We start from the raw sequence: 15,930 nt of genomic DNA, 5'->3' as shown, positions 1-15,930 counted from the left end.
CTTTTACGACTTTTTTAAATTTTGCGATTTTATAAAGTACGGGAACAGATCAATGGTTACATTACACTGTGCAACAAAATTCATTTTTTTTTTCAAAATGATGGGAAAAGTCGAGTAGATTATGAAAGTAGAGCTAAAAATATGAGACACGTGTATCGGCGTTTTAAAAGTTTACGTCGGAAAGTAACCAACATAGGCGGGGCAAGTTCCGCCCATTCTTAATTTTTTCGAAATATTCGAGTTAAGATATCTTTGAATCCTTGCATTTTAGGTATATAGTGTCTTTGGCAACTTTACAGAGGAGTATGTGGGCAATATTTTTGTTAAAAATTTTAACCCTCATGCGGTTCATCAAAGTGGTCTTTTTTGTCCTTTTTTCAAAAATCTTTCAAAAACTTCTTAAAAATGTGATTGTATCAAATCCAAATATTCTACAAAATTGTTCGCCATAAAATTTTACTATAGGTCTCAGAATACACCAAATCTGTAACTCTTGTCTAGTCGCCAGAAATCTCTAAAAATGAAAAACACGTTTTAAGGTTAAAGTCGGACTTCATCTGAGTTTATTCAAAACTGTCCCACAAAACATAATTTTAGAGAGATGATGTCAGAGACAAAAATATTCTCCGTCAAATTTCATTATGGGTCACCAAAGAAGTGAAATGTCTATTTATATTTTATATCATGAAAATATCAGTATCAATTTTGATGAAAAAACATGAAAATATTTCCCAATGTTTTGATGAAAATTTTTTACTTCTTTTTTCGAGTTGGTACATGGAAGTAATATGAAACTTGGTTATAGGTGAAAAGTGTCAAAGGATGACAAATTCTACACAAAATTTCACTATGAGTTTCAAAATAAACTATATATCTATGTATACTATTTCCTTAAAAAATTAGATTACAAATTTATATATATTAGGATGAAATTATATGTTTTAATTTTGGATTGTTAATTTTACATAATTCCATACTGGATCAAAATCTAGCAAAATCCTTTACTTTTTGGGAATATTGTTAAAGAAAGAAATGTTCCAAATGAAATTTCATTATGGCTCTCTGAATAAAAGAAATCTGTAACCATAGCATATAACATCTTATCAGCACTTGTTTTTGCTATATATGTTTTAGGGCAATATTTCCCAATTTTCATACAGATTGTCGTTGTTATTGGATACTGTAAATATCATATTGATGGTTTTTCGTTGTGAATTTATACAGAAGATGTTGTACGTTCCATTCATAATGCTTTTGAAATATTTGTGGTGCATATATATTTGGAATATAAAAAGCCCACATTGGACCTTCGCAAATTGCGTATTTTTAGTACTTTCAACTTAAATGGTGGCATTTGCGAAATAAACCATAGAAATTGACATAAATGACTATATCGTAACTGGGTTCGTTATGGTCATTCATGATGCAGCTATTTATGTCAAATGCTAGTGTTAATTCCGTAAATGCCACCAAAGTAGGAGTTAGCCCCATCATTGTTGTTTTTTGGGCCACACCAAATTGTGCAGGTGAGAGCCCATATGACACCTATATTTTCACTTGACCATAGCCGTAGACCTCTAATATATTTTCAGTTACAATATAAGAAACCAATGACTTTTCCAAACTACGGAATTTATGATGAAAGTACTAAAATGCTCAATTTGGGCAGGTCCAATATGGGTTTTTATATTCCAACTATATATGCACCACAAATAGTTCAAAAGCATTATGAATGGAATGTACAACATCTTCTGTATGAATTCACAACGAAAAACCATCAATATGATATTTACAGTATCCAATCACAACGACAATCTGTATGAAAATTGGGAAATATTGCCCTAAAACATATATAGCAAAAACAAGTGCTGCTAAGAATGTTATATGCTATGGTTACAGATTTCTTTTATTCAGAGACCCATAATGAAATTTCATTTGAAACATTTCTTTCTTTAACAATATTCCCAAAAAGTAAAGGATTTTGCTAGATTTTGATCCAGTATGGAATTATGTAAAATTAACAATCCAAAATTAAAACATATAACTTCGTCCTAATATATATAAATTTGTAATCTAATTTTTTAAGGAAATAGTATACATAGATATATAGTTTATTTTGAAACTCATAGTGAAATTTTGTGTAGAATTTGTAATCCTTTGACACTTTTCACCTATAACCAAGTTTCATATTACTTCCATGTACCAACTCCAAAAAAGAAGGAAAAATTTTTCATCAAAAAAATTGGGAAATATTTTCATGTTTTTTCAGCAAAATTGATACTGATATTTTCATGATATAAAATATAAATAGACATTTCACTTCTTTGGTGACCCATAGTGATATTTGACGGAGAATATTTTTGTCTCTAACATCATCTCTCTAAAATTATGTTTTGTGGGACAATTTTGAATAAACTCAGATGAAGTCCGACTTTAACCCTAAAACGTGTTTTTCATTTTTAGATATATCTGACGATTAGACAAGAGTTACTGATTTGGTGTATTCTTAGACCTATAGTAAAATTGTATGGCGAACAATTTGTAGAATATTTGGATTTGATACAATCACATTTTTAAGGAGTTTTTGAAAGATTTTTGAAAAAAGGACAAAAAAGACCACATTGATGAACCGCATGAGGGTTAAAATTTTTAACAAAAATATTGCCCACATACTCCTATGTAAAGTTGCCAAAGACACTATATACCTAAAGTGCAAGGATTCAAAGATATCTTAACTCGAATATTTCGAAAAAATTAAAAATCGGCGGAACTTGCCCCGCCTATTTTGGTTACTTTCCGACGTAAACTTTTAAAACGCCGATACATGTGTCTCATATTTTTAGCTCTACTTTCATAATCTACTCGATTTTCCTCGTCATTTTTTTTGTTGTCGCACAGTGTTATGAACAAAAATGTCTAAAATATTTTTTAAATATAGTTATTCCGTAAATCCGTTATAAAATTAAAAATATATATTAGCACGAAGATTACAATTAAATATTGTTTTTTATTATACCAAGAAGTCACGAGAAAACATGTCGAAGGATTGATGAAAATGTGATTTGGCACAAAAGATTGTTTGTAACACATGTTAAGAACGCACACATGATTGAATAGTTTTTTTGAATTGGAACTTTTGCATTTTGCTATGCAACACTAGGCTGCTATGAACTCCGATATGCTTATTTTTTGATTTTTTTTTTTTTTTTGTATATTTTCTCACGAATTTTCAAATTTTGTCCACTGGCCACTGTTCACATATACGCATGAAATATCCTTTTTAGTTATTTTTTACACTACACAAAAAAACACAATTTTTATTTTAACTATCATAATAAAAAAAGAAATTAAGTACCTTTGCTTTCAAATGTATATCCCTTCATCACCTTTTTTATTAAAATTCTTATTATAAATACATATTATATAATATTTCCCAAAACACATGTCGCTTAAAAACTTAATTTTTAAATTAACTTTTCTGTAGTAGTAATAATAATAATAATGTTTAGGTCTGAAATATTTTTTTCACTACGTTCACGACCAAACTTTCTCTTAGCTAATCGGAAAGAACCGCCTGCCGTTGCCAAAAATAAGTATAAACAACAATTGTGTTCAAAATAGACGAAGAAGTACTAATTCTAATCATCACGTGAATTGAAATCTTTATCATCAGTGAGTCGCGACAACAAATTTAACATAAACGTGAAACAGCATATTTCAAGTCAGAAATGTATTTGTGGGGCAAAGCGGCAAAAAATATATAGATAATCTTGCCTGTTGCTGTATCACGCAGTAAAAGAATGTAAGAACTGTTGACATTATAAACAATCAAACGCCATGGAAAAGAAAGCGCAAGTTCACATTAAACATCTGCACAAGTCGCTGGTATCTTCATTCAAGCATTGGCGCAAAAAAGTAAACCATGTTGTTCCCTGTCAATGCCAACAATCACAGTAGGGCTAATCAAGACATGTCGGGGCAACAACAAAGCTTAACAAGACAAATTCTCTCAATACAGGTGCTAAGTGGTATGTCAATAAAGAGTGTCTAAACAGTAAATAGCTGTTTAAGATTAAATGGATGTGTGTAACGAAATCAGTTATTTGTGGCACTTAGAGCCCCCTGACGCACAATGGTTCAGAAAACGATTCCATTGAATTTCTACTTATTAGCAAATAGCATTTTGTGTATTCTCGCAGTAATTTTTAGGGTTATTGCCTCCCCTGAATCTGATATTAGATTCCAATTTCTGATACAAATAGTAAGACTGATTTATATACCATAATATATTGATTATATGAATCTATTAGACGACCTTCGCATTTGACTATCCCCTTACCCTACCCTGTTAGAACATTTTGCACCTTTAAGTGATTATAACACAGTTTGTAGATTTCCAAGCCAATACTAAATTGAAAATATTAAATTTTATAGTTGGGTGCTATTGGGGTTACTTCCCTTTCTTTGTCTACCCGTATTTTTAACTCATGACACATAAGTTTGCTTTTTCCATTTCCTGCAATAGGTTTAAAGACTCTCGAGCTTATAATGAATCAAAATGACATACGATATTAGCAGCTCAAGGGGAGTACTGTTCCTATTTGGGATACTTCTCCCGTATTATATTTTTTCTAACACTATAATTGGCAAAAGGTCAAACTCTAGCAACATTGAATGTGTTTCTTTGCGGTACCGTTTCCCGCCACTTCCTAATTTCCACACCGTATATTGCAATGGTTTTGATTCTTTAGAAGTTAATAAAAACTTTATATTTATACAATGTTGAATCAAAAATACCAAATTTCATATTTGGGTCCATTGCTGTTTCTCCTGAGCCTTCCCACCTTATTTCGCGAGTTCATAGATTGCTATGAGATTTAGCCAATTAGGGCTGATATTTCTCACACTTATAGTGAGTCTGATATACTATATTTATTATTTTCATGCTTTATGGGGTATTCGCATACAAAATTAAAATAAATGATATCTGATATTAGCAGCTCTAAGGGGAAACTGCTCCCCCAGGCCGCACCCAGCTTATTTTGTAAGAGATGACGTGTACTTACTTCCTACTTATTGTGACAAAATTTGGAGACTATATCTGTTACCATTCTGTAGATATTCACGTACAAAATTAAAATATATGATATTTAATATTGGCAGGTCAAAGGGGAAAACAGCTCGCCCTGACCATACCCCGCTTATTTTTGCAAATTTCTGGAGTTAGAAATAGCTATTTCTCGGAAACTATAACAGACATTGTGTTCATTGTTTTTTGTTAAGTAGATAGGATTGTTGCCCTTAGGAAACGTTTTAATAAATTACCGTAGCGTTCACACATGGTGAGCTATCTGTAAATTTTAAAGAAATTCCAACTTTAGTGGAGTAGAACCTTTAGGGAAAAATATGAAACAAAGCTTCGTATTCGCAAAACGATGCCTGAGAGTGTCCTCTTTCAGCCCATATTTACTTTTGTGCCCGACCCGTTCCGTCCGTTTAAAACTTTTTTAAATTTATTGTTATTTCATATTGAGAGTCACAGACTGCCACACATACAGTGGTGGCCAATACATACAAAATTTCACGTTTTAGAACATTTTCTGTAAAATATTTTGTTTTGAAAGCAAAATTAGTTTTTTTTTTCAATTGTTTATAGTTCAATGCTTCAAGTATAAGAAAATAAATAGTTTTGACACGATATCCAACAAAAATTATGAAAAAATTTAATGGTCAAAACATATGCAACATTTAGTACTCGCAAAAACCCATTATTATTGTATTATAACTACCGTGTTTTATAGTCTTCTGAGTGAATTTTTGATAGTATTCCTGTTTTTTGAATAATAAATAATGTTTTTTGACATGTGATTCCATAATAAACGCATTTTTTCATAAATTAATGGGATATGCTTTATGTATTCTAGCGAGCACTAAATGTGTTGAAACCTTTTCCTTTTTTTTGGAAGCCTGTGCTCTTCCCGGAGATGTCTATACACATGATGTGTGCGGTAAATTATCATCTGACGGTCTTTCTAAAACTTTTTTCCTTTATAGAATCCCGAATTTCCCATGATATCGCCCAATATAACGTCTATAGGTCAGTAATACTCACTCTGATAAGGGTCCGATCTCTACGTTCATAAGCTTTTCGAGACCCCAGACTTCTCACTTTTGCTAATAAACAATATACCTGCACTCTGGAATCTGAATTTTATTAAATCCACTTAACTTAAATGTCAAGAAATTTCCATTATTTCCTAAGTTTCCGACTCTTGCACCCATTCCCATGCCCTTCACCTAGACCCGCCACTCCCCCATTAAGTACGTATGACTGATATCAGCTTTACAATTTTACTCACTTTTAAACTTCTCAAAACTAAATAAACAAATAATTTGAATCATATTAAAAATGATATTTTACAAAATATTGTTTTGACTATTACATTTTAAGGCGTTTTATGTGTTTTTAAATTTTTTCATAATTCTTGTTGGATATCGTGACAAAACTTTTTATTTTCATAAACTTGAAGCATTGAACCACAAATAATTGAAAAAAATACCTAAATTGTCTTTCAAAAAAATATATTACAGAACATTTTCTAAAACGTGCAATTTTTTTGGAAATGTATTGACCACCACTGTACTTGCTCTACAACTATTAGTCCAGTCAAAATAGGCATGCGTATAAGGAGGAAATTGCAAAAATTCCCACAATTAAAAAAAAAAAATAAAAAACTTCCGAAAACCTAAAAAATCCCTAAAATTTGACCTTTGACCCCGAATAACTTTTCGATTGGGACTTTTAGGACATTGCTTCTAATGGCAAGCCCTAGCTCTCCACCGAAATTCAGCTATTTCAATGTCTATTTCTATTTCTTGGTACAAAGATTTAATACTAAAATTTGACGAGCACAATACCGTCAACAGAAATGTTAACATAAGTAAACATTTTTAGACATATGCAAGCTCGTGAATGAAAAAATCGAACTATGAAAACCTATGTGTTCTTCAAACAACATTAAGAAGGGGCCAAATTATAATAGGCACAGGAATGCGGTTGATCAGAAAATAAAATAAATAATAATAAAACAATTATTGAATGGGCAAAAATGTGTGTTTTTCTTACCGTTTCCCATATTAATTACAGCTTTTTTACACAAATGATCATTTTTATACCCTATACCACAATGTGGAAAAGGGTATAATAAGTTTGTTTTCCCAAAAATTCATGTAACGCCGCGAAATATTCGTCGTAGACCCCTCATGTGGTATACCAAACTTCATATCTCGACGAGATAAAGCGATTTAGCGATGTGTGTCCGTCCGTCCGTCCGTCTGTCCGTCCATTAAAAATTGTAATCAAGCTAGAGGCCGCAATTATGGACCGATTGTCACGAAATTTAGTATGGAGGTCGGGTTTGGACCAGAATAGAACTGATTAGTTTTTGGCGATGATCGTGAAATGTTAAAGGGATAAAATGGACCAAAAACAAAATTTTTGCTCGATTTTGTAGCCGCTCTGTAGGTCGCAATAATAGTCCGATCGGCGCGAAATTTTAAACGTAGTTTTGGTTTGAGATGAAGAAGTAGCGTGCAAGTCAACGGTATGATCGGATAATATTTAGCGGGTTAAATTGATCAAAACTTTTGTGTGAAAATTGGTAAAATTTCTAATGCACATCTTATAACTTTATCCCAAGAAGACGCGTTTAGTGGTATAGGGTATCACATGGTCGGCCCCGTCCGACTATAGTCTGTTCTTACTTGTTAATATATGAGTTTTTACGAAGGATTTGATTTTTATAAAAATTTTACATTTAAAAAAAAAATATTTTTTTTTAAATAATTTATATTTGGTTGATTTATTGGAAGACATAAAAAACACGAAAACACTCTTATTTTGATGCAAAATATTAAAAAAAACTCAAAAGTTAAAATAGCAATTCAAGGTCAGCAACTGCACACTGAATTTTATCGTTTCTGATTCACCGGAAAGCTGAAAGTGTTACCTCTCGAACAAAAAATCTCTATCCGTTTAAAATATTTCTATCCGTTCAAAAGTTACAGAATTTTGACCAGAAAAAAAGATTCTGAACCACTGTGTGACAGCCTCCCTGGCTAAATCGGTGCTCTTTACTAATTAACCTTCTTTTGTATTTTACAAACATTCATTGCGTACATATACACCACCTTTTGTTGCACAACGCATGTACAAATACCGCAAATAACTTTAAAATGCCATGTTGTCATCCACCTGAAAACAAGACTTTGTCGAAGACACTAGTTGTATTCCAGAACTAAAAAGATTCTACATTTTTCAACAACAACGAGCAAAAAGTTGGAACATGTTTGCTGGCTACTGATTGATGATTGGTTTGGTCTTTTCCCCTAGTCTTTTGAAGTTTAATTTTTTATTCCCTTACTTTGCACAAATTTGGACTTCACCGCAATTTTGGTAACTTTACCATTAAAAAAGTATGGTAACGGAGGTACAGTTGATAGAAAAAGTATTATCTAGTATTATTTTTTCAATTTCATGCTAAAAATCATTCCCGTACTCTAAAAAGTAGCAAAACTTGTTCTTCTCTTTTAGGATAAATTGCGTTTTCTTCTTCTAGACAAACTTTGCTAAGTAGTAACTAGCAACATGTTTGCTGGCATCTACTTGGCTGCTGTGTTGATTTTGACATTTCAGCTTAATTTTTTGCAATATTTTCCTTTTCCGTACTTTGTGAACAAATTTGTATGGGAAAAAATTTTTGACAGTTCAGTCTTTTGCTAGATTTACCATTAAAAAAGTACGGCAACGCAACGATGATAAATGCTTTGGCACCGTTAAAGTTGATATGCCATTATCAAATATGACACAATGCCTTACAAGAACTATTTTCAAATTTGTTGTCGTCAATGGTCGATTGTTTAGCAATTGAATTAGCAATGTTATAGTCTTGTGAAAGTCAGTTCATGTAAGATGTCTTTTGCAGGGCTCTAGTTCACATATCGTCAATCACGTGTAAAAGAGTATGTCTAGCAAAAAATATAGGCCACAAAAGTACTGGAAGAGCAACAAAATCATCAACAGTAATATAATCATGAAATGGAAACAAATTTAGAATTCAGTTTGATAATAATTGTTATAAAATGAAGTGTTCAAATAAAAATGATTGAACAAAATAATATGAAAAGATTATCGTTGCTGAAAAAGTTTTTGGGGATTTTACACACCAACGACTCTATTTATTTACTCTTTTGTTAAGTTATCATCAGTTTGCATACATATACTAACAATTAATTAAATAATATTACTACTTACTTGGGGATTACTGTGAATATCGACATCCAGTGGTGAGGCAAACTGACAGACCGGTGTTTTGCGTTTAAGAATAACTGAAAGTATATTAAGAAAATAAAATGGACGATAAATTATTGTTGTGCCAAGTTTAACTTTATAATATAACAAAATATTGCAATACGACCAAAAAATACAATTCGAGGTAACTTAATTTAGGTAACTTAAATGTTGACAGAAATAAATTATTGAAAACACATTTAAGACTGTATGTCAAGAAAACATGGAAGTGACAAAATAAAGATTAACACATGTAATTATGACGGTTGATGCATACAAATAAAACATCATATCGCCCATTTACTCAAAGTGTGGCATAACTAAAAAAATGTGTTTTCTGAGTTAGCAAATTCTATTTTTTAAGACTTCTACTTTATCTCGTGTTAAGATGTCGTGTTGATATCTATAAAACTCAACGAACTACAGCTTATTTACTAGAAGATTGGCATAAGTCAAAAAACATTTTATGAATTTATGAAGAACGTGATAAAACACTACTAATCATGTTTAATCTTGCACGGAAATTTAGCACTGGTATCTGGCTAGCTCTTTGCAATAGGTATAAGCTATCCGTCATCCATCCATCAAGTAGTTATTTTAGTTTTTTGTGTGATAATCTTTTTATTTTTAATTAATTTCTCGTTGGAATCGAGCTTAATGACCGATGATTTTTGCAAATGAAAAGGGAAAGCCGAAGACTCGAACCCACACAACCACCATTATGTGACATGTTTCGCCTTTGGTAGAGGCTCATCAGACATATCGGCTGTGGAGCGGCTTCGCTGTCATCTAAGTTTTCCACTTTCCATTTCTCCATTCCTGTTATGGCTTCCATGACAAACGCTTAGCGCAGCCTTTAGAAGTTATGAGTTTGGTTCTGAACGCTAACATGCCGTGACAACACTTTTTTCATGTGTTTTTTCAAGGACGTGGGTTCAAACGCCAGCCTGGCTCAAGCTGATTTTTATTTATTTGAAAATTTTGCTGCCATGACAGTGAAGCCGCTCCACAGCCGACTTGTCTGATGAGCCTCTACCAAAGGGGAAACGTAATGGTGGTTGTGTGGGTTCGAGTATTCGGCTTTCCTTTTTCACTTGCAAAAATCATTGGCTATTAAGCTCGACTCCAACTAGAAATTAAAAAATTAATATTAAAAATTATCTTCGCCCTATTAGGCAAACTAAGTAAAATTTTAATTGGCAACTAAAAACGCGTTTTTCTCGAAACTGAATTTTTCTAGATGTGACACTATTTGAGTAAATGCGATAGATATATTGGCTGACTTCATAAATGCAGTGTGATGCGTCAAATGACATCGTCGCGACTTCATAAATGCATGTGATTTTTATATATAATCTATTGATGAAAGACGGAGTCACGAAAGAAGAAAGTTAATGTTGGAAGTTCGTTTGAGACATGAGTCAGATTTTGCAGCCAAGAAGAAAAAAGGAATACACTTTGGGAACAGATAATGAGGGAAATTTATCAAATTGACCCGACAATTATATTTAGCAAAGACGAATAAATAAAGTGTTTCGTAAACATGCTGATTTACGGTGACGCCTCCTTTTTTAATATAATTGTTTATAAATGTACTATTTGAATCAAGATTATTGGCACACAATTCGAAAGTGCCATTTAATAATAACCCAAATATTTCATTCATTGTTAAAACCGAATTTTACAAAAGTAAACATAGTAAAGCAATGTGTGCGTTCATAAATGCATCAAAATGACATGTCTTTTTTTTACAACGTCAGTGTTGCCAATCATATTTGATTCGTCTTTTTACGATTTTGTCAATATCTGCAATGTAAAAACTGCATTTATGAAATCAGTCATTATCTTTGTAGTTACATTAACGTAAATACAGTATCGGACAAAACATTTGCAACAGACGAATACAATTCAGTTTCAGCGCTATAAAGAGGTTTTGGCGGCTTTAAAATCGTTACGTATCTCTAACCAACCTGGATCGGATGATGTTCCTACATCCATTCTTAAATCTTGTGCAAAGGAAATGTACGCATCTCTTACTAGGATTCCTAACGAATCGTTACGCCAGGGTTAATTTCCATTTCAGTGGCGTTCTAGTTACATCATTCCACTTCCTCATTATCGAGGAATATCATTGTCTCGTCTGGTGTTCCACAGGGCAGTCATTTAGAACCTCTTCTTTTTGTGTTATACCTAAATGATCTCCCTTCCGTTATACGTTTCCCGAAAGTATTAATGTATGCTGATGACGTTAAGTTGTTCCATCAAATAGACACTCCAAGTCATTCACTTTAATTACAATTTGGCTTACATTCTTTTCGCTAACTGGTGTAGCGCCAAAGGAATGTCCTTAAATCTTAAAAAAGTAAAAAGCTGTCACTATTTAGGGCTCAGTACATTTGCACCGATTACCATATTGGTTCGCATAAATTAGAAAATGTTATGTCGTTCTAATTTTTATTAGGCACTTGATAAGGTTGGAAACGGCCTAGGAAATCGTATAACGGGAGATTTTCATCTAGAATTAGACTTAAAAGTAGCTTACAGTTGAATGCAAATCCCACTCAACATAAATTTAATGCAGTTTTTCACGTTTTTTTTTTTTGTGATTTAGCCTGCTGAAGTCAATAAAAAGAAGGTCTGCTGTGAAGAACGATCCCATACCGAGCCCATTTATGGGGTTCCTTAAAATGAAAAAAGTTTTATTTCGTACGGGAATTAACATTAGAAAAAATATTTCAGTTATATATCAATGCATAGGCTGTATACAGACCCCCTATTACTGTTACCAACTTAAAAATTTGTTATATTATGCCCCGTAGCAGGGATGTACTCAGAGGGTGGCACAGTGGGCCCAAAATGAATATTTTTCTGAACACTTTGCCTCCAACAAGTCATATTTGGTCTAGTGGGCCCCGTCCGAAATGAATTTTTGTGTACGTGTTTCTGCTCCGTAGGGCATTCATCTACAATGAATGTGAGTATATGTCAAGAGGGGGTCCGTATACAGTCTATGTGTTAGTATATAATCCTAATATTTTTTCTAATGTTAATTCCGATACGAAATGAAACATTTTTACCTTTGTCATTTTAGACAACCCCCACGAATGGACCCGGTATATCGCCGTTATGCACAGCAGACCCTCTTTTTACTGACTTCAGCAGACTAAATAACCCAAAAAACGTGAAAAAGTGCATTAAATTTATGTTGTGTGGACTTTGTATTCAACTATAATGTACATTTAAGGCTAATTCTAGATGAAATTCTGCCGTTATACGATTTCCTAGGCATTTGCCTAATAAAAATTAGATTAAAATATTCTGATTTTATTCATTACTTCACTTTTTAGCTTTATAAAATGATGTATTCAGTCTAAGAGGAGACCGATCACCTAAAAACCTGGATATGACACAAAAGTAATATAAAAATCATAATTTTAAGCCTTATTTATATAGTGAAGGAGTGAGTTGCAATTGTTTTGTTTTGCTAAAATATGGGAGCTTTGTATAAGTATTCTTGGCAAAGTTATAAGGTACAGACACTAATTGTGGTTGTTTAGTTCAGAGAAATTTAAAACTGAAAAACTGACCTAAAAGTTGTTTTTTACAAGTATTATAAGTATTATAGCACTGAAACTGTATATGGGCAAGCATAGCCGCTTTATACTCTTCACCATAAGAGTAAAAATACAATTTAAAAAAGATACATAGGCACTTTAATATGGGAACTATATCAACATTTTTATGCGGGGAAGTTTGCCAAAGGAAAAATTTCCGAAAATCCGGTTCAAAACTATGTATATTTCACTTATGCGTTATAATAAAATAATAAAATGGGTTTATAAGCGTGACAAAAAACTTTCACAGAGAAAACTTCTCTTTCAAATATTGGTGAAAAGGATCATGTTTAGTATGTAGTCTGCTGAAAAATGTTCCTAAATTAAAAACGTAAAATCGTTAAAATGGATGCAGGCGAGTTTGAACTACATAGAAATACAAACGTTATATGGGCTATACCATATCGTGACCGAATTTAAATTAATTTTGATTGGAAGAGTTTATGTTCGTGGCAAATGTGACATGAAATGAAAAATAATTCATTTAAAATAAACAACTTTTGAACGGATAGAGATATTTTCATATCTCTTTTTTGTTCGACAGATAACACAATCAATCAACGGTCAAAGTCGGTCTAGTAGTTGCAGAGGAGTTCAATGTCAAAGTCAAACTTTTGAGTTTTATTACTATTTTTTATCAAAATATGAGTTTTTAGGGTTTTTTATATCTTTCTATCTAGAGATAAAGGCCAAACCTAAATAAATAAACTACAACAAAATTTAAAATTTGTTACAAAATTAAAAAACACTCCTTGATTTTCATAAAAATCGTATATTTAAACAAGTAAGAAAAGCGTTAAGTTCGGTCGGGCCGAACTTTTTATACCCTCCACCACAAATTTCAGCCATTTCGGTGGATTAATGTGGCCACAACCTTCAAAATACCGAAATTCGGAAGGTACCGTTCTATGGGGGCTATATGATGGCGTGGACCTATACCTACAAATTTCTGGGGGAAAGTTTTATACGCCTAAAGAAGACTAAATACCAAATTTCAGCCATATCGGTGTGATAATGAGGCTAAAACGTTCAAAATATCGAAAATCGGGAGATATTGTATTATGGGGGCTATATCAACACGTGGACCTATATGAACATTTTATGGTAGAAATGTTTCTTAGCCTCTGGAAACACAAAATACAAATTTACAACCGATTCTTTGGTCAAATGGGTCTAATACATTCAAAATATATTAAAATGACGCGTACTTTATAAGGGGTCTTATGTGGGGACTATACCAAAACGTGGACCTATATAACCCAACTTTCGTAGGAATGTTTTCTGGCCTCTGAAGACACAAAATACAAAATTACAACCAATTCTGTGGTCAAATGGGTCTAATACATTCAAAATATATTAAAATGACGCGTACTTTATGTATATGGGGCCTTATATGGGGGCTATACCAAAACGTGGACCTATATAACCCAACTTCGGTAGGAATATTTTTTGGCCTCTGGAGACACAAATTACTAAATTACAACCAATTCGGTAGTAAAATGGGCCAAATATCTTAAAAATTCCTTAAAACGACGACGCGTCACGCGTCATTTTGTATGGGGGCTATACGAAAGCGTGGACCTACATAGCCCGCTTTTAATACCAAAAGTCCTACGTAAATATAACATATTTTCCCAAAATTTCATCAACCTACGTCAATCCGTTCGGACGCTAGAGTGATTTCCACAGACGGACAGACGGACGGACATGGCTATATCGATGTAGAATTGCACGCTGATCAAGAATATATATACTTTGTGGGGTCTACAATGATTATTTCGAGTAGTTACAAACGTAGTGACAAACTTAATATACCCCCATCCTATGGTGGAGGGTATAAAAAATTCATTTGTGTAAAATAGATATAATTTATATTATAATTAATAAATGTAAGAAAAAATATACAGAGATATGCCCTTGACTTATGCCAACAAAAATATGAACTTCTGCGAAACAGGTACCGCAAGCCGTGGACCGATATAATTCATCTTTGAATTTGATGTTTAGAAGAACTATTATGAATCTCTATCCATTTTAGTTGATGGAGGTAGGATTTTAACAGCTTTAGAGTAATTATCTCTGAAAGTATTCATTTGCCTTCGAAAAAATATAACGGCGTAATAGGAGCCGCCAGGACTATCTGTTGTAAAAATTCCAAAACGATCCGAAACATGTGCTTAAACTGCAATTTTGCAAAAAACTTTAAAATTTTGTGTCGTACCAAGAAGGAATGGGCCAATTTAAAATTTCATTAAAAATTGAATATTAAGAGCATGGAAACTATTGAAAATATAAGTTGCAGATAGATGAAGTTAGATTTGTGTTTAACAGCGGTCAGACAGGTTATCTAACAATTGATGTAGCGTGACATTGGTTTTACTTGTTGATAAGTAAAAGTTTTGGGAATACGAATTTGAATTGTAATATTTGTAATTACAGTCGAACCTCGATTATCCGTGATGGTCGGGACCGGAGGCATTACGGATAATCGATTTTCACGGATAATGGAGTCAACGTTTTTTATGCTGTTTTTAAACATATTTTTAAGTAAAAATGGCATAATATTGTATACATTTATACAATAATATTTAACTGCCCCATTTTTATATTTGAAATGACATGAAATAAAAACTTATCTTGTTCTGTAGCGCGATTCTCTAACCCTTTTTTTGAGTTACCGACAAAAATCGGTAAAATTAAAACGCAAAATTTTGAATGAAAAGTTCAAATAAAAGTTGACAACACTCTTGTTATCGGTAGAACTTTACGACTGCTTTTTATTCGTCGCTAACTTACCAAAAACATCGGTAATTACCGAAATTATAAGCATTTTACCGACAATTGTAACTCAAAAAATGAGTTAGAGAATCGCACTACTGAAATAACTGTTCAGCCATGAAGTCCACAAGAATGTATTGCTTCTTTTAAAAGCTGATTTTGTAAGAATTATATCATCGTCATCAGATT

General features: G+C 32.6%; 1 protein-coding gene across 29 annotated transcripts in view; it reads right to left on the bottom strand.

Annotated features, from left to right (window-relative positions):
* Nucleotides 1-15,930, bottom strand: part of Mondo (MLX interacting protein mondo) — a 101,555-nt gene that overhangs the window by 30,942 nt on the left and 54,683 nt on the right. For all 29 annotated transcript variants that reach the window (XM_073968313.1, XM_073968336.1, XM_073968319.1 and 26 more), the window contains exon 4: nt 9,314-9,387. In XM_073968313.1, the coding sequence (XP_073824414.1) occupies nt 9,314-9,387 (74 nt within the window). The remainder of the gene's footprint in view (nt 1-9,313; nt 9,388-15,930) is intronic.

Source organism: Musca autumnalis, unplaced genomic scaffold (genome assembly GCF_047663935.1).
Source record: "Musca autumnalis isolate F117 unplaced genomic scaffold, ASM4766393v1 scaffold_2, whole genome shotgun sequence".
NCBI classification, from domain to species: domain Eukaryota; kingdom Metazoa; phylum Arthropoda; class Insecta; order Diptera; family Muscidae; genus Musca; species Musca autumnalis.
The sequence above is the reverse complement of the archived record's forward strand: the minus strand, read 5'-3'. Positions and strand labels throughout refer to the sequence as shown.